Source organism: Polypterus senegalus, chromosome 9 (assembly GCF_016835505.1).
Source record: "Polypterus senegalus isolate Bchr_013 chromosome 9, ASM1683550v1, whole genome shotgun sequence".
Classification (NCBI taxonomy): Eukaryota; Metazoa; Chordata; class Cladistia; order Polypteriformes; family Polypteridae; genus Polypterus; species Polypterus senegalus.
Window position 1 is genome coordinate 86,146,254 of NC_053162.1, and position 26,757 is coordinate 86,173,010.

Below are 26,757 nucleotides of genomic sequence, written 5' to 3' on the forward strand. Positions count from 1 at the left end.
CACTGATGGACTAGAACCCCACCTAGAGTTGTGTTCTATTTGTATCTAAAGCTGCACCTCCTAATCTTGAACTTCATAACAATTTTCACATTATGATGGGCAGGATTTGTTTGATTATATTTGTAAATATGTCCAGTGTTCTACGTTTTTCCATGACAAATGCAGTATATAAACATAAATGAAACTGAACTGAACTGTATCGTAACCCAGACTTCCATTCATCAGTAGAACATAAGAAATTTGACATTTTTCAGTTCATTATGTTTGTATAGCTAATAGCTTAGCTGTTATTATGCCAGTGTAACCTGCCTCAATACCTCTTTTTCCCTGTCACCTGATGAATTTATATACCTGGGTGTGTAAAGCTCCAGGAAATAAAATTAAACTGAACTATAGTCTGCCTTAAAGTATCAATTTTCTGAACATTTTTTGTCTTTCACAGAGTAACTGCAGCCCATACCAGCAGCCCCGAGTACAAGGCTGGAATTAACTTTGGATGGGCACCACTTATCACACACAGTCCTCTAGTAGAGCAGTCTAAGCTCACCAAATAAAGCAACACACAATGCCTTTAGCCTATGTGTAGAAATCTGAGAATTTGGGCAAAACACATGCGAACTGTACACAGACAGGGGCCAGATATGAAACTGCTCCCCAGACTGCAAGCTGCTCACCACTAGACCACCACAGTAGCAGCAGTAGTCATAGTTGCATGTAGGGAATTCAGTGAAATTCTTTTGCTACTGTTCAGCACCATCATAATAAAGAATGTATTAATTTTATTTAATAGAAAACACAAATGAGCTTACCTGATGTACTCCTTCCTGCTGCTTCTCTTCTCTCATTACCTGAAACCTTGTGTAAAAACACTCTACTTACATCTGGTGGTATACATAAAACCATAATCGCTATGCTTAAGTTTGGGGGCGTTCTTCGCTTTATATTTTCCATCCATCCTCCCCCTTCACTTAACCTGCTTACCCATTTTAGAGTCACAAAGATCAACAATGACAAGAGTGACTTTCTATTTCACATTTCATAAACGTCTGCACCTAGTTAATATTAAACTAGATTTTCAATCATTTGTTGTCTACCTATTGGAATATTATGGATTGCAGGTGAACTTCTTTGTAGATGTGAACCCCACAGAAATTAAGCAGCACAGAAATTCCAGAAAATTGTAATTTGACTACATTATGATTGCCAAACACAATTAAAGCATAATTATTTCAAATGTATTTGATCTATCCATTTTCCGAACCCACTTATCTAGAGAAGGATCGTGAGGAAGCTGGATTCTATCCCAGCAAGCATCAGATGCAAGGAAGGCACAATCCCTGGACGGCGCAACAGCCAATCACAGGGCGAACACACGCACGTCGGGCCGGTTTTGCATGGCCACCCCATCTAAGCTGCAAGTCTTTGGACTGTAGGAGGAAGACACGCAAAGTCCAACGCAGAGAACACGCCGGATGTGAATCCCAGCCTCCTTGTTGCAAGGGCGCTGTGCCACACTATGTCAAATATTTATTTACGTGGAATAATGCTCTGAGTAAGCTGACAAAAAGAAAACAAAAGTTGTTTTTTTTTGTGAGCCCAGCATTTCCTCACGTTACCTCACGTGATGTTCTGCTATACGGAGCCCTCATAATTTCAGTGTCTCCTGCCATTCCAACTCTCTCATTTATAATTGAGAATTAAAAGAAACAAGGGCGCGTTCATAATGATTATAAAACTAACCATTCATTTCAGTTTCATTACTGACAATTTCAAAGAATACTTTTAATATGAAAAGTGTAGTTACAAACGCGAGTTTTAATATTTACTTGAAATACGTTCATGCTATCAAAATGACGGACGCCGTACTGTGGCTTCACAACTTTGGAGTCTCGGGTTCAAATCCTGGATGTTGCATGCTCTTGTTAGCTGAGCAAGACAGGCTGCTCCCCTCTTTAATGCTTGGATGGGAATTATAAAAGTCATCTGTCGGAAACGCAGAAGACCCGAAGTGTTAACCGTATTCGGTCGTGCGATGTGGGAAAGACCCGTCCCCGCACGCGGAGGTGGCAGCAAGTGGGTGTGCGTGAGTTGAGAAAAGCGTGCTTGACAACCTGGGAGATCCAGTCCAACAAGCGCCTAGTGTAACATTTGATTGGATTTGGGGGGTATGAGGGCTAGAAGCAGTGGGGGGGATTCCCGTTAAAACTATCAGACACATCCATTACAGCGGGAAGCGCTGAAAATCCCCTCTCTGCACTGCCATAAAAGTTCCACTACTGCTGGAAATGACAATGCACAACACAACCGGAGGCTCTCACGGGCGGCATCTGATTCACATAAACGAAAAGTCGTCAACCTTTCAAACAAGTCCTAAATGCTCACGACTTCCACCCACTCCTTAAAGTATCCGTCACCACTTTTTTTTCTCCCTCAAATGTTGATTTCTCGGAAAAGTCTGAAGTTAGAAGAAGCCTAAGCCCGCCTCCGCCGCTCTGATTGGCCAGTTCATGGCAAGACCCTGACACTTTGACTGTCGTGTCTGTCGGCCAATCACTTCTTGCTTTAATAGTCGCGACGGTACTTGAAGAACTTTATAAACTTTTCAGCTGCCAGTCCATTTCGATTATCGCTTGAATGACTAATTTACCTCCTTACTTGCACGTTGGAACATCGAAAGGAACTTTACGGAAAGATCGAATTGTATACAGTGAAAGACTACCGGAGCCACTTTCTGCAAGGTAAGAGATGCGCTAGTGTAGGCTTATGACACTTGAGATAAATAGGCTACATTACATGTTTGCGGATTTTGGTGGCAACCGCAGTGCTCTTCACGAGTTTAACGTTTCGTGCTGATTGTGATCAAGAAACTTGGAGTGGCTGTGAGCAAAAACTTACTTAAATGATTCACGGCTAATGATCGCTATTTCTAACCTCCAGTTTTCTATCTATCTATCTAAAATGATAAACATTGATTTGTTATATATATATATATATATATATATATATATATATATATATATATATATATATATATATATATATATATATTAATCAAAATCGGCACTGCTAAGATGAGCGCTTACTACATATATAACCATTGTTAATTTAAAGGTTTTTATATAGAGAAGTTGATGATTGTTCGTCCGTAACGTTATTTTAACCCTGGTGATTATTTGTGAAAGTTCTGTTCTGTTGTGATCTTGGCGTGTAGTTTTAACTGCACACAGTAATCTGATCTTAATGAAGTCGTTTAATTTATATGGAGATGAACTGTAAACGCAGCGGCTTGCTTAAAGGTTCTGTTGTGCATGTTTGTGGGTTGTCCAGGTGAACTTAGTGTCGTGTCAGCTCCGTACAGGTTTCGGAACTCTACTTGTCTTGGGAACCCATAGTGGCAAGCAATCGCATTTCCATGATTTTTGTACTGTACTTTTTGTAGTATGCTGTCTGGATTCTGGTTCTCAAATATTTTTTACTGCTTATACATTGTGCTGAAAGCGGCACGGTGGCGCAGTGGTAGCGCTGCTGCCTCGCAGTTAGGAGACCCGGGTCCTCCCTGCGTGGAGTTTGCATGTTCTCCCCGTGTCTGCGTGGGTTTTCTCCGGGCGCTCCGGTTTCCTCCCACAGTCCAAAGACATGCAGGTTAGGTGGATTGGCGATTCCAAATTGACCCTAGTGTGTGTTTGTGTGTGTCCTGCGGTGGATTGGTTCCTGCCTCGTGCCCTGTGTTGGCTGGGATTGGCTCCAGCAGACCCCTGTAGTTAGGACTCAGCGGGTTGGAAAATGGATGGATGGATACATTGTGCTTCTTTCTGTTAAATGGTTGATAAATGACATTATTTTATAGGATCAAAATTATTGAGCACCCTGTAATTAAAATCAGGTTACAAAATGTTTCAGATAATATGCTTGCTAACTGTATGAAGCTATTCCGACGTTGAATAAGATGTAGGATTTTGCTTCAATAGTATAGTGGCATGGCCACTACAAAATATAATGGAGTAAAGGCTGGAATCTCGTTTCGTCTGGATTTGAATGTGACAGCAGGAGCAGAAGATGTCTTAATGCTTTTGAAATTGATCCTTGCGTTTTTGCAAATGGGCCAAGCAGTAGGAAAGTTGAGTGCGTTAAGTCCACCTATGGAGTGTTAAAAAGCCGCGCAATGGGGTGCGCAAATATTAAGAGCTCGGTGTAAAAACTGTAAAAAAACTGAAATGCATCTTTGGCAAATGATCTGTGATGTAAGGGAGTGAAGATGAGATATTGTTTTATTTGCAGTCTGCTATCTCGCGACGCTATCTGCTGCATTTTTGAGTAACGAACTCACGCGCGCACCTTGTCCTTCTTTCTCTGTTTGCGCTCCAGAATGAGTGACAGAAACAGCGGAGGCCGGCGGCTCAGGCAGTGGCTCATAGAGCAGATCGAAAGCAACTTGTACCCTGGCCTCATGTGGGAAGACGAAGGGAAAACCATGTTCCGAATTCCCTGGAAACATGCCGGCAAGCAAGATTACAATCAAGAAATTGACGCATCTATCTTTAAAGTATGTCTGACTTTTTTTATTTAGCACGGGGCTCACCGAGTGTTTTTTTTTTGGTGTATCGTGCAGATCTTCATAAAGAGCCCACACCACATTAAAAAAAAAAAGCTCTTTGTGCCTTTCACTTCAGATGTGTACTTAAGAGGTTGCTTAGTCTGTCCATCCCCTAGCACCTCTAAATATGTTGTGTAAGTGCACCTTTACCCCCAAAGCCTTTTCCTGCTTGATTTCTCTTATCTGCCATCACATCTTTTCACCAGCTTATCCTATCAGCACCTTCATCTGAGTAGAAACATTGCCAGCTTTTTCACACCATCTACAGTATCAGCAGCACTTTGCAGGGAGCCCGACCATTTTAAGGCAGATTCACACTCACTCATACTTGAAGAATGATCAATTTTATATCTCTGAAATGGGAAGCCAAGCACATGCAGCCTCCTCACAAACTGTGAATCAAACCCGAGGCTCTGGAGCTGGGAGGCAGTGGAGTGGACCATTGTGCCATATTCCAATGCATTATCTTTAAACTTACAGGGTTACAGCGGGCATTGCACCAATCCTGGCAGCCAACATCTCTGGACAGGGTGCCAGACCATCTCAGCACCAACTCATACACTGGACCAATTTGCTTAATCTACCTCTTTTGGGATGTAGGAGGAAAGTCCTCCCAGATGAGGCGGAGAAGGTGCATATTCTACAAAATATCTGGGCGCAGGATTCAAACTGGGGAACGCTGTGTCTCTGGAGCTGAAGCACTGGCCACTAGCCGTGCAATTCAAAATCCATTTCATTCATGCAGCTTATGACATCCATTGTATTTACAACACGGAGGGGAACCTGCCTCAGGTTCATTGTTTCAGCAGCTCAGATTACGAGATATCTAATATAGGATTTTTAATTTACGTACAAAGCTGCTCTTTAAAATGTAACTGCAAATCAGTCAACAGAGAAGCACTTTGGAATCAGTTTTAAAAAGCAGAAGTCATTGAATGATATAATGGCAATTTTATGGCAAATACCAACTCAGAGCACACTAATCCCTATCTTATCTCTTTTATTAAAACAATTTAATCTGTGAGCACAGTACTGTAATTTAAGAGTACCAATCCACGGCACACGAGGCACCTATTTTGTCATGTTAGTGTGACCTCCGTCTTTGTCTGATAAGTTCACTTCTGCTCTTGTTTCTCAATTAGGCTTGGGCAGTTTTCAAAGGCAAATTCAAAGAGGGAGACAAAGCAGAGCCGGCCACCTGGAAGACGAGGCTTCGCTGTGCCTTAAACAAGAGCCCAGACTTCGAAGAAGTAACCGAGAGGTCGCAGTTGGACATTTCAGAACCCTACAAGGTCTACAGGATTGTTCCAGAAGAAGAACAGAAAAGTATGTCATGATTTTGTAGTGGTAGTTCATATCATGTTTAACCAGAAGCAAAAACCTCTTAATTTAGGTCTCTTTATGTCTAATGGAGAAGACGGCTGCTTCTCTGTCTGTAAACCAGTCTCTGCCGTTGTAGGTCATCTTGAGATTCAGGGGTAGCATAAAAAGGAAATGCCGGATATGAAATCAATTCTGCTATCATTGCAATCAGAATTATAAAATTTGAGACTGCACCTGAAGAACATCTGCATTTTAATTAAACATTTTATTATAAAGCACATTATGCAGTGCTTGTTCACTGAGAACATACAATGTACAGAAAATTCAGTGGAGGCCTCAACTATAATAAAGACATGTAGTAAAACAAGAAATCTAATAAGGAGACACATAATATATATATGTGTGTGTGTGTGTGCAACATAATGTCCATTTAAATATAGTCAGTACATAAATTATCTATTAAATAGTTGTCTAATGAAATGCATATACAATGTACATATATATGTACCTGTGGCCTTTTCCTTATAGTTATGCATAATAACATGTGTATTATTACTCAGTAACACTTAGAGAGCTTGAGGCAAACAAATAAATTATGTGCAACATTCCCAGTTATCACCATGTTTACAGATCATCTATTTAATGATGTCAACACTGGGTGGATGGCAACTGTAAATAATTTGAGTGTTCTAGACAATTTGTCATGTGTCACAATATCTACTGCATGTATTGAATTATAGTTTAGTGAAGACAAACAGAAGTGTAGGGTTAGTACTCTTATAAATGCGTATACTTTTTAAAAAAGGTTTGTGTAATATAATAAAAGGATAAGTGTCTATATGTCCATCCAGTTGCCATGTCTCTGTCATTTTACTACACATGTTTGTGATGTGCCATCTGTTAGAATAACAAATGCAATGCATTTTATTACTACATGTATTACAAAATACATTCCAATAGATGGTGCAATGTAAAAATGTAAATGTTAATGCTGAGGTTTGTGTTCATCTTAGAAGGGTAGCACAGCTAGTCTATCTATATAAAATGACAAAATGTCTGGCATCCATACCCAAGCATAATATTGTTTGGTATTCATAAGAGGGCTGCATTGTCCGACAAGCAAAGGTAACTAGAAGCACAAGAAAGAGGGACGTAAGGGCTAGCTTATCTGGTAAACGGAGGCTCCTAAATGCAGGGCCTGATTGAAACCAAATGACTTAACCATTGTACCAGTGTTCCTCAATGATAATATAATATAATATAATATAATATAATATAATATAATATAATATAATATAATATAATATAATATAATATAATATGCAGACCCCGTGACCCTGTATTTGGATTCAGCGGGTTAGAAAATGGATGGATGGATAATATAATATAATATAATATAATATAATATAATATAATATAATATAATATAATATAATATAATATGTAACCTGGAAATAGACTGAATGAGCTTGTTATTGAATTGATGGACCCCGAGTTCTATTCCTGTCCATGTCCATGTTAAGATTCCACAAATTGATAGTGTCTGCAATCTTTTCCTGCAAGTATTCCTCCCATATCCCAAACACACCTTTTTTAAATATGTAAAGTTAATTAAGTTTATTAGCAATTCAAAAACTGGCACTGTATGAGATTCACATGGTGTGCGTGTGTGGAGTTGGACCTGCAATAGATGCTGTCTGTCCTATGTAACTGTGAATAATATAATATAATATAATATAATATAATATAATATAATATAATATAATATAATATAATATGTTAAGGGTTGGCCTGTAACATTAAGGTCTAAATATTATTCATCTGTTTACTAAATTTACTTTAACTAGAATAGAAAAATGAAACACGCCTGTGAAAAAGATGTCTCATGAAATGCAAAAGGAAATTAAAAACACTGATGCACTTTAATTTTGTTGAGTTTTTTCTTACTTTTCACACCTTCACACTTGGCTTAAGTAAGCATGCTGTTGTTTTTTTATTTAAGCAGGTAAAATTTCAACAGTTACCAATGAGAGCAGCTGCAGTGAAACCACAGACATGGAGTACAGCCCATCTGAAATAGACGATCTGTTACAAGAGGTGACACACTGCTGCACATTATGTACTCTGTGTGTGTGTGTGTGTGTGCTATGAACCTTGTGCTTCTGTAGCAGTGGGTTTAGTTTTAATTATTTAGCTGCTGTTGTTCACTATGCTGTTAACTAAGAATGTGATGTGTGTTCTGTCCATTTGCTCTGCCATTTCTCTTGAACCCTTTTAAATGTTTAGAAGACAAGTAGACCAGGCTAGGTCGATTGATAAATTCAGGTTTGGCTGGTTCTTGAGTACGTGTGAAAATTTAGTTAATAATGTTTCCTGTTTTTATATCTACAATAAATAAATCAGATAAACCAATGCTGGGCTTGGTAAGTCTAACTTACTGAGCTAAGCAGATCTTCTGAACCCTGGATGGATACTCTCACTGTTATTTAGAGGGGTGCTAACATGACTGCAGTGTACTCTGGTCACATGTCAGACATTGTTAAGGCCTCCTTCTGACCCCATTATACCTGAAATCAAACATTTGGTTCCTGCTGCATGAAGCATGAGATCAAACTTCAGCCTAATGGGTTCATCTTAGGAAGATTTTCTGTAGCAGATAACATCAGTGTGTATAGCAGTGGTTCTATCAGTGCTCCATAACCAGCTCCCCTATTGAGAAATGTTTATTGTCATTCTGAGTCTGTCTGACATTGATTTGATGGCAAAGGATAGGGAACTGCCCCAATGGAGACCTCCTCATATGGGTGGGAATCACATTGGCAGTGGTAGAGCAATTCTGCAGACTAGTCTGGGAAGACAGGGGCCACTATGTGGAAATGGGTTCTACCATCATATGTGATGTAGAAAACTAAACAAATCTGAGTGCATTAGGCTACGAGAGTGTGTTATGTTCTCATGGAAAGCTTGCCAAAATCTTCCATGATGGAATAGGCCTTGGAAGTCAAAATTATTGCAACAGTCTTTCATGACAGTAGAGACGATTCAATCAAGGTTTTAATAAGCGCCTAACCCTAAAACCAAAAAAGTGAAACTGCAAGTGGCCAGTACAGTTCCTCCAATCCGTCAGGAGGTAGTAGGCTGCTCACAGTTAGTATTGGTATGAACCTTTCACCCGAGTGAGATAAAGCGCAGCTTTTGGAGCTCTTCTATAGACCTGACACTTTAAAGGCTTTTCTAGATTGTGAGGCTGCTAGAGACAGTCCCGGCTTTTTGACTCAGTAGCCAAAGATGGGCGAGTCAGTTAGCCAAGAATGGGATTTAAAGCTGCCTCAATTGAGAGGATCAAAGAGTTGGATTTTAGAAAGTGAATTGGCACTGGTGGGAGAAAGAGAAGCAAGGAATATGAGACAGTGAGAGAAGAGAGAGCCAGGCAGTTTGTCAGGGGGAGGTTAAGTGGGCGAGCAATCCAGCCATATTCATAGGAACAGCTCTTTTAATGGACAGCTGTGTTGTCTTGTCATTTTCCTTTGGCGGTGTAATTTATGTTCTCTTTTGATTATCACTCCTGTGTGTGTGCTTTGTTTTGTCTCACTTAAAGATCATTTTTTTCATTTTTCTGGGTGTGAGGAGAGGTGGCGCTACTATATGCAGTATGTATGGGTGCGTTTATAAATATACGGACATTTGAAGTTTAACGTGAGTGCTGTTTCTTTTTAACAGCCTCCTTCAGATGATTACTTTGGTATCATTAAGAGAAGTCACTCTCCGCCACAGGTGAACACCAGGATTCCTAGCCAACCAGAACAGTGGCCACAGCCATCCATGAGCTGTAAGTCATCATTTAATTAAAAAACAGTATGCAGTGCCAGTCGCTCACAAGTCACTTAAAATCTTTAAATAAACTTGTCTTCCCTTCTAATCATGCTTTATGTCTACATCAGTGAAGACAAAAGCAAACAAAAATAATATTTTGTTAGTGATTAGACTATTTAAAACCATTTTTTCCTCTAAATGAGACTATTTAAAACTATTGTTTTCTCTTAACAGCTTTGCAGGATTTCCGGATTGGCCCTTTTACAACAGGTACATCTTGTATGTTATAATAAATTAAATATTTTACATGTCTTTATCTATTCATTCTCAAACCTTCTTACATAAGTGAAAAGCAAATTTCCAGAACTTACTGAGTGTAGTTTTGAGATTATACCTTAGTTTCTTAAATATATTTATCTAAAACAGAACCAACCTAAAGTCAGTAATCCCATATAGTGAAAACGGGAATCTGAAAATTTATTAGAACTTCTAAAATTCAATCATTTTTTTTACAAAGTAGAGTTTAGAGGTTAGGTGATTTTGGGTTTTTTTGTTTTTTTTGTCTTCTGGCCTTAAGAGAGTCATGGCATATCGGGGATTAATGGGGTGTAATACTGGATCTCATAGTAGGGTGACAGCCAAGCCATTTTTAAGATATTCAACATTTTGGTTGCAGTGTTCTACTCAGATTGTATGCATCCCCGACTCAGTTTGTCCCAAGGACTTCAATTCTCCTCATTTTCAGTCCAAGACTTGGCTGTCAGGTTGAGTGAACTACATTGACCAAGTCAACAGAACCTCATAGTCAAGTCTGTCCTCTTAACTAAACAGCATCATGCAAGTCTTTGCTGTCATTTTACTCAAACCCCCATTGTCCATGTCTATGCCACCAGGTCAATAGAATCCAGTTTTCCAAACCCATGCTGTCAGTTTAATAATCTTCATTGGTCAAGTCAATTAAACCCCTAACCTTATTTTACATTGGCAGGTTGACTAAATCCACTGCTCCAAATTCATACTATCATGTAGATTTTCCAAGTCGATTGTACCACATTGACTAAGTCTAGACTATCCTCCAGATTAAACCCCCATTGTACAAGTCCTTGCCTTATTAAAACCTAGCATGTAACTCTGTGCTATCTGTTACAGTAAATGCCATCTTTCAAGCCCATGCTGTCAAGGCTTGTCAGGTATCCTGAACCTCAAAATCTAAGGACACACTGTTAGGTTGCCTGTACCCCATCACTGAAGTCCATGATATCAGGTTGATTGAACCCCACTGGTTGCCTGAACACCATACTACAATTCCAAGGTATCATCCTAATTAAACTCCATCATCCAAGGCCATGCTATCAAGAACATTTGCCTGTACCCCAATGTCCAAGTCTATGGTATAGTTGGACTGAACCATATTATACAAGTAAACTGAACCCCATATCCAAGGCAAGGCTGTCACTCTTATCAAACCCCATCGTCCAAGCCCATGCTATCAAATAAACTGAACTCCATAGTCAAGCTCATACACTCAGGTTGATTGAACCTCATCAATAAATCTTGTACCCTCAGGTTGCCTGTGCCCCATTGTTCGAGTCTATGATATAGGTTGACTGAACCCTATTGTACAAGTAAACTGAACCCCATATTCAAGTCCATTCTGTCAGGTTGATTGAACCTCATAGTTCAAGTCCATACCTGTTTCCCATCGTCCAAGCCCCTGCCATAAAGTAATTTGAACTCCATAGTCCAAGGTCGTGCTATCATATCATTTGAACCCCATCTCTAGGATCAATGTTTTGCTTTGGAATGACCGCATATCTTTATCATGGTAACTTTTGAAGTATGACTCTGGTTTCTTGCAATCCTTAATTAAATTAGTGGGTATTAAAATGAATAGGCAATAGTTCAAAATTTTTAAAATGTATGTTTTTATTGCTTTATTACATTATGTTTTCCCCTTTTATTTAATTATTCTATAACTCTGCCAGATTAGTGACTACTACTTCACATTGGGCTATGCTGACTAGTATCACTACTTTGTCAAGTAATATGGGATGATTTTTTTGAGCTCTTTTGCTTTAAGACTTGTTTCTTCAACATACACTTTGATTTCTTTTTTTTTTTTTGTTTTCTTTATTTTTTTTGTAGCATTTTCCAATATGATGATTGAGTTCTTCTACGGAGGCAAGCCTGTAGGCCGCAGTTTCACAATGAATGACGATGGCTGCCGCATTTCTCTGTCCCATCCACACCTCAGTAATGATATGCTGTACGGGGCTGACAGTCTACAGAACATTAAATTTCCTCCAGCAGAGCTGATTGACAATGTGCGGCAACGTCAGATAACTAAGAAGCTATTTGGTCATCTGGAGCGTGGAGTCCTCTTAAAAAGCAACCGAGAAGGCATCTTTATCAAGAGGCTGTGTCAGAGTCGGGTCTTCTGGACAAGTTTCTGTGCACCGTATACCAATATGCCTAATAAGCTGGAACGGGACGCTGTGGTTCGCATTTTTGACACAAGCAGCTTTCATATCGGTAAGTGATTAGATAAGATATGTCAAGTTGGTTAGTAAATAGAGTAAACTTTAAATTAATAATGAGCACATTTTATAGCAACAGGTAGCTTTTTATAATCACAAAATGTTATTATAATGTATAGATGAGCCAGCAGTTTGCATGAATTGAATTAATGGGACAGATTTCCCGCATATTAAGTGTTTTCCTGGGGAGAAAATTCAGTAATGTGCACCTTGGAATCTTCATGCACAAAAGATGCAGCATATCGCATTTTTTAAAAACAAACTGCAATCCAGCGCAGTGATATGAACAGGGCTCACAGAAAATAATCAGTGTTGTGCAAATGACCCATGTTAAACAGTGAAAGAGGTCTTAGGGTGCAATAGTCCTTGCTTTCTGCCCCAACAACCTTTAAAAACTCCAAGCCCCCTCATTTTGCACTTTGTGATTGTAAAGTTGTATGCACAATTAATTTTTTCATCAATTTTGCAAATCTGTGTGTGCCAAATGAAGCTGGCTGTTTTGTTTTACCACAAATAATGAACATAAAGAATTAACAGCAGAGAGGATAGAAAACCAACCTAGTGTTGTATCAGATGAGAGCTCTCACAGATTAAGGAGGAGAAGGTCAAGTTTTGAACACAAAGGAGAAAAGGAACTTCAGTTTGAAGTTAATTGTTGAGATGGGTAGTCAAATACAGGAAGAGCTCTCTAAAAAGTGGAGCTTAGCACTTATCAGCATGAGACAGAATAACTTTGAGATTATGAAGTGGCAGCTATAGCATAGCACACACTTCTTCATGTGAGCGTTTAGAATAGAAAGCTGTTAATTAGATGTGGAAGGAATCGAAGCTGGTCACGACTTTTTCTCAGCGCACTCATCATTATTGAATGAACATGGGAACACAGTTAGAAACTTGTTGAGGGTCGACTTTGCACAAATGTTAGGACATTTTTCTTCACGTAAACAATCATAGACTGATAAATTATAAAGTAGTGTGGTGGATAGTAGGACTTTAGGGACCTTTGAAATTGGACTTGATGTTATTTTGGATAGCCTGGGCGAATAGCTTGTTGGGCTGAATGGCCTGTTCTTGTCATAATTTTCCTAATGTTCTACAATGTTTGTTTTTTATAGTGATCAAAGCAAATTCAACCTTACATCCAATGTAATGAACTTTTACCTGGCACGTTGGAGAAAAATATTGTGGTGGTTCAGGATTACTTATAGTTCTTGCAAAATTAGAGTAGGAAAACATACTAGCAAAGCTGAGTATTAGGCATTAGAAATGAGTGGAGAAAATTCCCTTCACCAGGTGGAGATCTTTAGATTGTTTAGTGCTTCGTGTGGTGGAAGAGATAGAAAAGATGCTGCCAAAGCTGCCTACTGAGTAAAGTACGATTGGTAGGGGGGTGGCATAGCTTCAGGGGAATGAGAAAGTACAATGAATGTAATTTTCAGTCCATCAGCTGGAAATGTCATCAAATATATTTCATGGGGGTTCCAATGGTACCACTATATCGATGTGGAATTTATTTTCATCTTAGCTACCTTCTTCTTAATCGATTAGAGCAGATATCAGCAATGTCCCACACAGACGCAGTCTGGGGGTGCGTAATGTTGTATTCAAGCCTCCAGACTAACTGTGTTTTTGTGTCTTTGTGTTTACATCTCTTATTGGTTGTATTTTTTTACATTTTGGGTGACATTTTGGGACTACACTCTTAAAAATAATGATTCTTTATTGGCATTTAATGGTTCTTTACTGAGTTGTGTGGTTGCTCGTAGAACTATTGCTTGACCAAGCACCATTTAATTCTGGGATGGATTCTTTGCCTATGAAGTTGATTCTTTGGGCTTTGAAAAAATCAAAAGTGTTAATGTATGGTAGGCTAATTAGTTAGAACAAACAGATTAAGAAAACCTGGACTCAGCCTATGTTATTGTAGCAGCAAGAGTCCTTTTAAAATCAGGAGCCATTGGTATTTCACAAATACGTTGCCATCTGTTTATAGCTCATACTATATAGAGCTGGTTACAGATCTAAATAAATAAAGGTTCTTTTTGGAACCTTCATCTGAATGGGTCTTTTGGCAAACAAAAATGGTTTCCCTATGTCATCGCTCTGAAGAACCACTCTGGCACCTTGATTTTTAAGAATGTCCTAGAATGCATTGCAATTTTCACCAAAAGGAACTATAAAAATGTTATCTGTGTGTAACGGAAATTCCCTAGGCAGAGATATTTACTGAAACAAGTCATGTCCTCTACAGTAAGTGGGTTGAGTATATGAGACCTAATTTGATTAGTAATGGAAATTTAGTTAACGAGGTAATAAAAGTGTGGGAAAACGATGGGCACCATGACAGAGGAAAGTGCACGGTCAACACAGTCTTAAGATGTGTAAGAGATCAAAGGCAGGAGTTTTCATAGCAACTCTAAAAGATCCTGTCACAAAAGTGGATTCGACTCCAGTATTTCAGACAAAGGAGTAAAATATCTTGAGTTTCCAAAATACCCCACAAATTGCAGTGCTGCTTTTTATTTTTGTATTCCTTTCCATCACCACTGAGGCTATTGGTAATTTATTTACATGTTAAGTACATTTATCAGTGACCTTGATATAGCACCAGACCTTAAATATCTGAATATATCTGTGGATTATTTGGTAGATTATTTAGGTAGATGCTTTAAGTGAGCAGAGGGCCTTGAGGGACACAGCAGGAGAACTTAAAGAGAACTTCCGTTATCTTCAAAACGTCCTCCCTATATATGGTCAGAGAGGTAGAGCACTTTAGAAGGAAGTTGTGGTCAGTACTTTTATAGAGATTCATGACTCTTGATTATAGCATGAGCAGATGACCTTCATAGTAAGGCCAACCTTTATTCAATAGACCAAGCTTTAGTTTTTGAAGTGGTATTCAGACCTGAAAACTTCAAACATCTGGGTGTTTTTCTTTTTTAATTTTTGCGATAGATGAGCTGAAACAATGCAACATCAGGCAGCATATGTACTGTGAAACATGCTTACAATGAGAAAATGGATTTGATGTGGAGCAGAGGCTATCAGTGAAATTATATATTGTGTTTCAGCTTTTTTGGAAAGAGACAACTCTTGTAAAACGTTAGTGATACAAGAAATAAGCCCAACTAATTCAAGAGGTTGTGTAATGAATGGTCATGAGAGCAAGTCATGGGTACAAGCTGAAAAATAAGGCCAGTAACAAAATGTAGATGATCCTCTGGGAGAAGGTTATAAGAAATGAATGGAATAGACCAAGAATCAGGATGGGACAAAGTATCTGTAGTGAGATTTTCTAACGGGAGAATTGAAAGGCACATTCATGAGTGGGCTCACAGGTTGGACTTTCATGGTAGAGTTTCAAACTTGGCTGTTACTCAACATTTTTGGCATTACTACTACCCTGGACTAGACTTGTGCTTTAAATTGCATTTTATGAATTCGGGTTGACATTCTAATGGAGAGGTACTATACATACCGAACAAGCTGGCTCCAAAAAATGTGAAAGCTGGAAAGTGTATGGAAGACATATTTCATACATAAACACACATCACAAAATAAGCTGTCACTATTTTTCATTTTGAAAGCAATGTTTACATAATCTTCTTTGTCTATAATATTTCAATACATTATTGGAAACGTATGGTAGAAATGCTGCTTTTCATGAAAACATTTGTGCTGTGCAGGTTAGTAGAGGGCATTTCTGTTGCAATTCCAAATCTGATTACCAAGAGACTCTGCCCAGGGGATCACCCAGCTTCCTCCATTCTCTGATCTCTCTTTTCTTTCTCCATTTGTTTGTCTGTCCAGGGTTTTAAATCACCTGTAGCTCGCAAGCCGTTTCACCTATTAACCTGATATTTGGTATACATATAGTACGTGACGTGTACTATCCGCTTTTGGGGTGATGATTGACTTCCAAGGTTATTACTCTTTTTATTTCTATTTTATTTTATTGTAGAATCAACTCTCGGCAGTGGCCAGCAGGGCGGCTGTGTGGCGCATGTGTACAGGCGCTGTTCTCATCCCTACCACCTTTGCCGTCACTTCCCCTATCTCTTCATATCTTAAATCATTCTTGAGGCAGATTGAAGACTTAAGTGCCAGTTTAAGTGAAAAATTAAAGAAAACATACCAAGTAATTGCAACACAAACACTAACTTAATCAGTTTTAACGCAAAAAGATGCCGACAAAAGAAGAGAAGAAGCGGGCCGCTAGGGTGGAGAAAAGAAGAGCTGCTCAGGAAGCAGCAAGCACATCAACCTCTGAGCAAACGAATGCTAACATACAGAGAAAGAGGATGAAAACTGTGAACACTCAAGTCAAGTGTATTCACTGCACGTTATCGTGCAGTGCGCCATTACTGGTAAATAATAAAACCAACATCGGTATTCACGTGATATGAACATCATCAGAGACTGAAGATAAATAGGATATTGATGAGTGGCCATGTTGGTGTTCTTAATTTGATGATTTCTCCCATTGCTCAAAAGCATTTAGGAGTAAAAAAAACCACATTTATAAACAATGTAAATATTTTTCCCCCATCCTCTGGTGTATGAAATATTTTTTTTTTCGCAAAAACAAAATTGCAGTGCAATAAAAGTAAAACCTTTCTCCACGGTAAACAAAAAATGACAAATGAACAGAAGTAGCTGAAAATATGAAAAAATGCATTGAATAAAATGTGCAGAATTTTATTTTTGTCGACTTTAGTGTGAAGCTTTTTTTTTTTGCAGAAATATAATTTTAAGGTGACATCAATTTAAATAAAAATGGATATCGAATTCTGGCAAACATGTTTTCTCTAAACAGATTTTGATTATTTTGGTTAGCATTTCACGATTGTATTAAGTTTTGGTTGGCACTGGTTGATCTGTCCACGGCACTCACATGAATGCATACAAACACACATCCTGCTGGAATGACTGAAAAAGGATAAATCCGTCAGAAACGTAAAGTTGAACCTTCGATCTTGCTTCAATTCTTTCTCCTATAGAGTAAAAATACAGTGCACAGTCTATTCTGAAAAACCCTGGTATTGACTATAAGTCATTTACACATTTTTTTAGTTATTCATACTTGTAAGATGTAGCTGCAATTAAGCTTGAGCTCTGCAATTGCTTTATGATGAAACTGAGACAAGAGTTGACATTTATAGGTGTACTTCCTGGTATATGGCGCATTATGTGTCAGTAATACTAAAACAAAAGCTTCCAATCAGGTGTACCATATGAATACATACAGTAACAGTAATGGGGGTTGACTTTCAGAGACAATAAAGCCCCAAGTCCAGATTAACCTAAAGTGCGAGGTATACTTCACTGACATCATTTCTGATATTGCAATTTCTGAAGTAGTATCCATACATTCATAGCATAGTATATTCTATAATTTTTACTTCCAACAACAACAAACAAAACAATTCTCTGAAGCAATTTGTGAAAAATGACTTGACTTCAAATTTTCAAAGCTTCAAGACTGAATTTGATATTCAATCTTCATGTAGGTTTTATATATATGTTGCGTATTGGAGGTTTCAGTTAACAAAACAATAAAGGCTGATGCTTTTTTATATGTGTGATGGTCAAATCATTCAACTTGCAAATGTACTGGCGTTGAAGCGTTAAGCCCTGACAACACAGTTCGTGATGCGACTGTACTGCCATACAGGAGATGAGGCAGGTTTAATGTACATCAAGCAATACGCTGGAACACATCATTGATGATGTTACCTAGGGTCTTTAACATCAGACACCCTCACCAAGGCAACGAAGCCGGAGTTTAACAGGGTCCAACATGTGTCCCAGCTGCGTTAGTCCATAGATGCTTACAACTCATCCATAGCCATCTGGTGTCTTCCTCTTCCTCCACTATGACAGCTCCAGTGGCTCTGCTCCTGGCTACCCTTGTGATGCCAAGCAGAGTGTAAGTTTTGCATAGCGAGTCACTTAATGAATCCTCTGCACCTGACTTTGATGGGATCACGCCGTGTTGTCCATCCTTTCCTGCAGCATTCTTGCACCAGCTCCTCTCACTTGCTCCTTTTCTTCTCATTGGCTTCCTCAAACCTGTCTTCCCAGGGTACTGTTAATTGCATCATGCCAGTTTGGCCTGAGGGCTCTGACAGCAGAACCATGTTTGGCCTTGAAACTGTTGCCCCTATAGTGTCTGGGAACTTGAGTTATTTTCCCAGGTTGACTCTGAGCTGCCAATCAAAAGTCGCCATGAGTAGGCCTCCTGTGACTACTGATGTTCACCTGCCCTGACATAGGTGACTAGTAACTCATTTGGGAGGAGGCTTTTGGTGTTATTGGATTCCTACCATTTATAATAAGAATTTTAATGAGAAAGGATCAGGAGATGTAACGTATCAGGGTTTGTTAGTCAGAGAAGTCAAGCCCAAACACAAATCAAAATCAGAAGTTGTAATAACACATTGCTCACACCACAGTTAAAGTTGTATGCACAAATTCAGATACGTCCCTGTGCTGGTCTTTTATACCTGCTGACCTCTGATGTCATACGCTATTTACTTCCTGTCATCTGAGCCTAGCAACACTGTAGTTACAGAAACAAAGTGGTGTCGCCCATAACGAAACCAAATTGCGTCACAGAAAGATGTTTAAATAATTTAATATCTTTATAACTAAACACGACCAAAATAAGATTCTGTTCAAGTCCAAACCTCAATGTGGAAAAGAAAATTGAGTCGAAAATATGAAATAAAGCTGCATAAAATCAAAAACAAAACCAGATCATAATGGGGACATTTCCAGGATGGGAGTGAATACTTTGTATGAATACTTGAAGCCAGCCCTACTCATAACTTCTGGTTGTTAGCTTTACATTCAGATTCTGACTACACAGACTATACCGCCATGCTGTGCCATTCCTTGCTGAAAAACTTAATATAGAAAAATATGGGATGAAATGGTGGCTGAATTCACCCTACCTGATCAACATTTAAATGTCCATCATCGCTGTCAGTCAGCAGGTTAATTGGCTGTCAAAATGATGCAAGCTTGCAGCACTTTCAGGACGAGAGGAAAGAAATAGGAAATTTGAAACTGTGCTGAGAAGTTGGGTGAAAACTGTGTTATCCATCATCCCCTACAATTCTTAATTTTGCAATCTGAGATCCAAGAACTGCAGGCCTTATGTGTGATGTGCTGTCCAACTCAAAGTCTCATAGTGTGTCTTTGCGGCAATTTGCTTTTTCATACTGGGGTGCTAGGTAATAGATGACACATTTTGACAAATAAAATAAATAGTTCACAATATTATGTGCTTTGTTCACTCAGATTTGGATTGTCTGTTATTACAAATTAGACGATAATTAGATTTTGGTAATAACAGTTAATGAAATCGATCACCTCTTTAGACTCTCAGTTGTCTGCCCCCCCATTCATAAGGTCTTGCAATATTTGCAGATGACCCACTAACAGTTGTCAGTTACATCATGGACACTCAGTAGACTGGCCAATAACAGAATCCAATTTTAAAACTAATCCCTGAGACACTGGGATTTATATACTAATGACTGGCCACTTACTGGAAGGTCAACAGGAGACATGTAAGTAGCTAACTAACTGGTTAATTGATTGATCTCATTCAAGTTATTCTGCTACAACAAAATCTGAACTTAACAGTTAAATTAAAAAAAAGTCTTTTTTTTTTGCTATCCGCTTGAACGTTAGCTGGTCTGTATCTATACTGACATCGGTCACTAAACATCACTCATTCTATAGCCATTTTTCAGATCTTTTCTTTGTAACTGGAGTTGTATTTAATATTTGCAGTGTCTTTTCCACACAAATCTTTTCTTGCAGCGTTGGGCATGAAGTACAGTACACCATCACTCACTCTGGGATTCAGAACCTCTGTACACGGAATTCTAGCATACAAATGGTGCAGATAGCTTCAGTTAGACAAACCACATTAGAAAAACAGAGGTTTCCCAATACCCATCTTTAAAATTCATCCATTTACTGAGCTCGTTGTAAGTTGTATTTCCTTGGATTTGGTTATAGCTTATTGTATTATATTTTCGGTACACTAGCAGAATGAAAAATAAAACACTCAGTGGTCCTCATTAGTTCTTTATGAATGCGTGACTCAGCCACTTGTTGCTTTATATTCTACATGATTGTTCCTTATGTTAGTTTTTTAGAGGCTGCTTGTTTTTAAAATGGGGGACATACCAGTCTTGTCTCTCTATCTATATTCATTCCTATGAGTGTGATGTTCTGGTCATTCAGAATTGTCCAAAATCCAAAAAAGGGAGTATGTTCATTTGTGTTTTGTGTTACACATCCCAAAGACATGTATATGTCCGGTCAATTCAGTCCATCCATTCATTTGCAAATTCACTCGGCTCAATTCATGAACATTGGAGTCCAACTCTGGATTGAGGAGTGTTAATTTAATCGGTGACTGTAAATTGACGCAGAATCAATGAGCATAGCTACAGGTGTGTGTGTGAGTACCCTCAGGCCCCTCATCTTCATTAAATCAGTTCAGTAAAGGAGGAATTTCGGGATTGTGGGCTTATGAATCACTGAGTTACAAATTACAAGCATTTCCAGTGAAGATGTTCATGTGGATCTCTTGTCTTTTTGCAAAATTGTTAACACTTTTATAAATAATTAAAAAAAAAATTATCTTAAAATCACACTTCCTTTCCCTTGTTTTCCAGCTCTACAGCAGTACCGTGAAGACAGGGGCCCAGTGCCTGATCCCAAAGTAACTCTGTGTTTTGGAGAGGAGTTTCCAGACGGCGCAGACTTCAGATATAAGTTGATTACTGTACAGGTAAGAAAATACAGGAGCCTTCTGCTCTCTGAACTGCCCTTTAGTAAAGTGTAACGGCATATTAAAAATGTTTATGAACAGTAAGCCTTGATTCACAATTCAATGTACTATCTATAATCATATATAAATATTATTACATACTGTGTATATATATATATATATATATATATATATATATATATATATATATATAAACACACACATATATTATCAAACCTCTTAATCCAATTGAGGCTCATGGGGGGGGATTGGAGCCTCTTCTGATAGCATTGGGCCCTAAATATTAGCTGACCCTCGATGAAGCCTTGGCCTATTGCAGGATCCCTCATGCACACCCCTTTGGACGCACACTTTCACCCACACAGGCCTAGTTTACAGTCAGTAGTTAATGTAATCGGCACATATTTGGAAGGAAAACTCACCCTGGTGCATAAGGCACATGCAGACTTCACAAAAACAACTGTCATGCTTGGTGTTCTACCCCGGGACGCTGCATAGATGAGACATCAGTGCAAACTACTGAACCGCCATACTGCCCTAACAATAATGAATCATTGTCTCATATCCTGCCAGGAATGGCATCCACCATTTCAAAGAACTTTCTGGTTAATAACCCATGAAATATCCACTATGGTACAATACTCAGTCAAGCAAAGGACATTTGTATTGTGTAGCACCTTTCTACAGTTAACATAATCCAAAGGCACTTTGCAAGATCATAGCTATCATTTTACTTCTTACATGCTTTTAATATTAGCAACACAAGCAGGTTTAACCACTAGACTTCAATGTCTATTTAAATAAACACGTTTATTTCTTATAGTGGCCCTCTCTGATGACCACTACTATTCAATTTAGTTTATTTTTATATAGAACTACTTATTGAATGCAGGCTTAGAGTGTGGTAACAAGTTCATAGGTAAAATGCAAGCCCATATAACACATCGTAACAAATGAACTCTTGTTTACAAGTTCAGAGCTATTCTAGTATTCTTAGCATTTCAAGCACAGGCAGGTTATGTGACTCACTTAGGAGTCAGATTTGCAGTATGCAGTTCAGTGACATAACTGCTACACCTCACTGCTTGAATGAAGGAGCAACTCTGACTTCATTGGGTGTCTTTTTTAAATAAATATCATTAGGCCACATTGCATGCATACATAGGTATAAGAGCTATCTATCATACTGCAAGTAATCGAACTGGACACCAGTGTTAGCGTTTGCAGTTCACCATGCAGTACATATGTTTCTATTATATGACATTTGGTATGGGACTTGTAAAAGCAGTGTTAATGTTTGCGAGGAACTATCTGTTGGAATAACAAAGACAATGCATTTTATTACAAAAATATTTGTGATGCTCCCCATCTGTTGGAATGATAGAGAAAGAACAACCAGATGGACACACAGACAGGCACACAGACACATCCTTTTATTAAGGTGGATAGATAGATAGATAGATAGATAGATAGATAGATAGATAGATAGATAGATAGATAGATAGATAGATAGATAACTTTATGGAAGCTCAAGAATAATAGAAAAATTACTAATCCACAACCCCTAAATGCACACAAGAAATATTTAGAGAACTGCTGCCATCTGGCAACACGTTCTTAGGTGGCTGTAAGATGTCAGACTTGAGCAGTTGTGCCACAGGTTTACAAATAAAGACATTAACATTTGCAGGTCCAGCGTGTTGTGTGCACAAATGAAACATGCCAATAGAAGTTTGTTGCTTCCAAAGTTTCCCTGGTTGAAGTCACCAACATACAGTATGCTGTATATTTATATATATATATATATGTGTTGTAGGATAAGGACGGGCATTCTGACCAGGAAGGCGCATAGTTTATTAACCAAAAGGAGCGCCAGAGTCAGGAGGAAGGAGGATGAAGCTTTCTGGGATGAGCGGAGGCAGAGAAAGAGAGAGAGAAGAAATGAGAACAAAAGATTATTGCTTTGTTGGTGGGCAACACTTGGGAGAAGAGTTTCCCATGAAATAAATCTTGTGGGCGCTGCAGTTCCCCAGACCCAACACAGACAGACACAGACAAGCACAGGCTAAAATTCAGCAACACATACAAGGTTTATTTTGTGGGAAACTCTTCTCCCAAGCGTCTTCCAACGCCAAAGCACTATACAAAGCAGCACACAATATTCATGTTTCTTCTCTTTTCTTCTTTCTCTCTTTTTGCCTCTCTGCCTCCATTCCTCCCAGCAAGCTTTTTTCTCTTTCCTCCCAGCTCTGGCTCTCCATCTGGGTAATAAACCATGCTTCTCCTCTGGCTGGGATGCCTGTTCTTATCCTACAGTTTATATAAATGTGTAAGTATATGTGAATAACATTACAGTATCTCATTATAATGGCACTTGTCAATGGGTGGGATGTATTAGGCAGCAAGTAAACTGGCAGTTCTTGAAGTTGATGATTTGGAAACAGGGAAAATGGGCAAGCTTAAGGATATGAGATTCTTTGACAAGGTCCATATTGAGATTACTAGACGACTAGGTCAGAGCATCTCCAAAATGTTGGTCTTGTGGTATGCTCCCATTATGAAGTATTAGTATCTACCACAAGTGGTCCAAGGAAGGACAACCAGTAAACCAGCAACAGGGTCATGGGAGCCCAAGTCTCAGTGATTCACATGGAGAGTGAAGGTTAGCCATCTGGTCCAATCAAACAGAAGAGCTACTGTAGCTCAAATTACTGAAAAATGTAATGCTGGTAGTGAGAGAAAGGTGTTGGAATACAGAGTTTATCGCAGCTCGCTGCATATGGGGCTGCGTACCCTCAGTCTGGTCAGGTTTCCCAAGCGCCTACAATGGGCACGTGACTGTCAGAACTGGACCACAGAGCAATGGAAGAAGGTGGCCAGGTCTTATGAATCACATTTTCCTTGTTTACCTGGAGAACAAATGGCAGCAGGATGCACTATGGGAAGCAAGGCAAGCTGGCCCAGGCAGTGTGATGATCTGGGCAGTGTTCTGCTGGAGAACATTGGGTCATAGCATTCATGTGGATGTTACTTTGAAATGTACCACCTACCTAGAGATTTTTGCAGACCACATACACCCCTTTCTTGACAACCACATTCCTCGTTTAATAGAATATTGTTATCTGCAAAATGGTGTGAGGAACATCGCAAAGAGTTCAAGGTGTTGACTTGGCCTCCAAATTCCCCAGCTCTCAATCTGATCGAGCCTCAATAACATTTGCTAAAAAAACAAGTGTGATCCACTTTGCAAGTTACAGGACTTAAAGGATCTTTTGCAAACATGTGGATGCCAGATACCACAGCACATCTTCAAAGGTCTTGTGGAGTCAAGGACTCAATGGGTCAGAGCTGTTTTGGGACCTACACAATGTTAGGCTGGTGGTTTTCGTGTTGTGGCTCATTGGTATAGTAAATAAATATATTTTTACTAGCTGTGTTTTCCAGTACTGTCTTGTTTTTATTTCAAAACATTAGGGTAAATTTTACTTTTCCCTCATCTGTGCAAGCAACATAGAGGTGCCCATGAGAGAAGCTGTTCAGCCACAGATGTTTAGCTACAAAACATCAACTCATAGGGCACTGCAGTTGATTGAAATAGCTGGAGGTAGTTTGATGGCATAAGAGGAATCCATGGTATAATTAAAGATTCTCCTTCATCATATCCTGTTAAGATGATGGCCACTCCGTCTACCCTGAGCTGCTCCGCTCATTCACTTTCATCCTGTGACCACTGTGATGGAGGGTGGTAATTGTTGATAACAGAATCAAATCTGAGTGATCTTCCAATTTTCCGTTTTTGAGAGATGCCTGAAAACATACAAATAGATGCCAAGTCATCTTTATTTAAGTAGATGTAGCTCTATTTCCTGAATTTCACAGGTATTATTTTAAAAGTTCACTGCAAATTTAGTGGGAAAAATGGTTGTGTTTAGACTGTCATGATCAGTGACCCCAGTTTGTCATGAGATTTGACTAACCGGTACGGATACAATTAATAGCTGAGCTTCAAAGACGATAGAGAGGCAGGCTGGGGCAGATTGAGAAGGTGGTGTACTTCTAAAAGATTACACTTGCGACCCAAAATGACAATAAACAACTCCAGAGACAATATGTCACCTCCTGAAGAAGCTTGGAGCTGTGGGTGAAGTAATGGGAGAAATGGTTGATTAAAGAAAAAATGTAATGTAATGGGCAGAATCAAACATGGATTTTTTTTTGGTGGAAAGGCATCACACCACCATCACAACCTTTCTGGAGGCATTTCCTGCCACACTACAGCACTTCTTGCCACCCCCACTGCCCCCCAAGAGGCCACAAGGCCAGACTTATTGGTCAAAAACCTGACTTACACACTGAGAAGTATGTGCTTAATTTCAATCTGTAGCTTGAAAAAGAAAGCTGCGCATTAAGAACGAACAAATTGTGTTTCTGAGATTGGGATTATTTTGTTGTCTTTCAATAGGGTTGCTTTAGGAAATCCAAGATTGCAGAATAAGCACGAATTAACCTCCTCATTTAGCTGCACTCATCAATGCAATTAAATATCATCAACATTTAAGTTCTGAGACTGAGGAGGTGAGATCTTTAAAAGAACAGCAGTGTCAGAGTATTTGAAGTGTTGTGCTGCATCACAGAACCCACATTGACATCTTCTCCCACACGTGCAGTTCGCATAGTCGTGATGGCTTCCGTTTTTGTGTGGCATCCCGTTGGTGTATTTTATGCATTTTTAACCTTTCGCCTCCTTCTTTCAGATCACACAGATGAACTGTCAGCAGGTCCTGGAAGCCATGACTGCACAGAAAAACTTTTTCAATAGCAGCCACATAGAAATTTCTGTTGAAAACCACAGCGACCAAATGGCACGTATCTTACAAGACCTGTGCTCTGACGGAGCCGCACAGAGGTCGTACTACCAGGGAACTCAGCAGATAACGGCGTAAGATTGAATGAGGGGCCTGCTGCCTTTGACTGGTTTCTTTGTCAAGGACTGTTCCAGAGAAAGCTTCAAGTGAGCCCACAATTGAGGTGCTTTTTCAGGAGGGTGACTCCCGGAGAACTTGATGATCCCCATTTGGATAGGTTTCACTATCTGTTTTATTCAGAATTTATGAAGCATGACATTGCAATGATGTGGGTAATGAAATAAAAGTCAGGGAATCACCATTCAGTAGAAGCTGTGCAAGCTGTGTATACTATATTGTAAGTAAAAGAATATTTTCTTATCGGTGCCTTGTAAAAATGATGATTCTTTATTCAATGATTTTTCTTTTATCAAAAATTTGTTTTATAAAAAAATTTAAAAATAAAAATTTAAAATAAGCCAAATCCTGTACTTATGTGCTTACTGTTGTTTCATTTGATCCTAAAAGACAAATGAATATGATGGGAAGGTTCTACAAGGAGACACAAGGCATCACAAATCCATTCTTCCATTCACGGAAATACCCATTTATTGAATTTCAGGTAGCTGAAGCCCCTCCCAGCAGCACCAGGTATAAGGCAGGAACCAACCTTAATGGGGTGGCACCTGTTAAGGTAATAAGAACATCTATGGTGTGCAGAGGGAAACCAGGAGATCTGGGGAGAACGTGTTCCAAGTCCAGATAGAGGGTGATCAGGGTGATCTTTATATATAATACGCTACCGTGGCTGTTCGTTTGTCTGTCTAGGAT

At 39.0% G+C, this 26,757-nt stretch overlaps 1 protein-coding gene across 2 annotated transcripts; it reads left to right on the top strand.

The window, feature by feature from the left end:
• The first annotated feature begins 2,574 nt into the window (after window positions 1-2,574).
• irf8 (interferon regulatory factor 8) lies at window positions 2,575-26,410 on the top strand. 2 transcript variants are annotated; one of them, XM_039763394.1, is made up of 9 exons: window positions 2,575-2,738; window positions 4,366-4,543; window positions 5,737-5,920; window positions 7,923-8,014; window positions 9,638-9,746; window positions 9,965-10,000; window positions 11,876-12,262; window positions 20,967-21,082; window positions 25,837-26,410. In XM_039763394.1, exons 1-9 carry the CDS (start codon window positions 2,635-2,637, stop codon window positions 26,023-26,025), a joined length of 1,395 nt encoding a protein of 464 aa, XP_039619328.1. In that variant the 5' UTR covers window positions 2,575-2,634; the 3' UTR covers window positions 26,026-26,410. The 2 variants fall into 2 exon arrangements, with proteins under 2 accessions (XP_039619328.1, XP_039619327.1); XM_039763393.1 differs by having other exon boundaries at window positions 2,578-2,738; window positions 7,920-8,014.
• The last annotated feature ends 347 nt before the right edge of the window (window positions 26,411-26,757 follow it).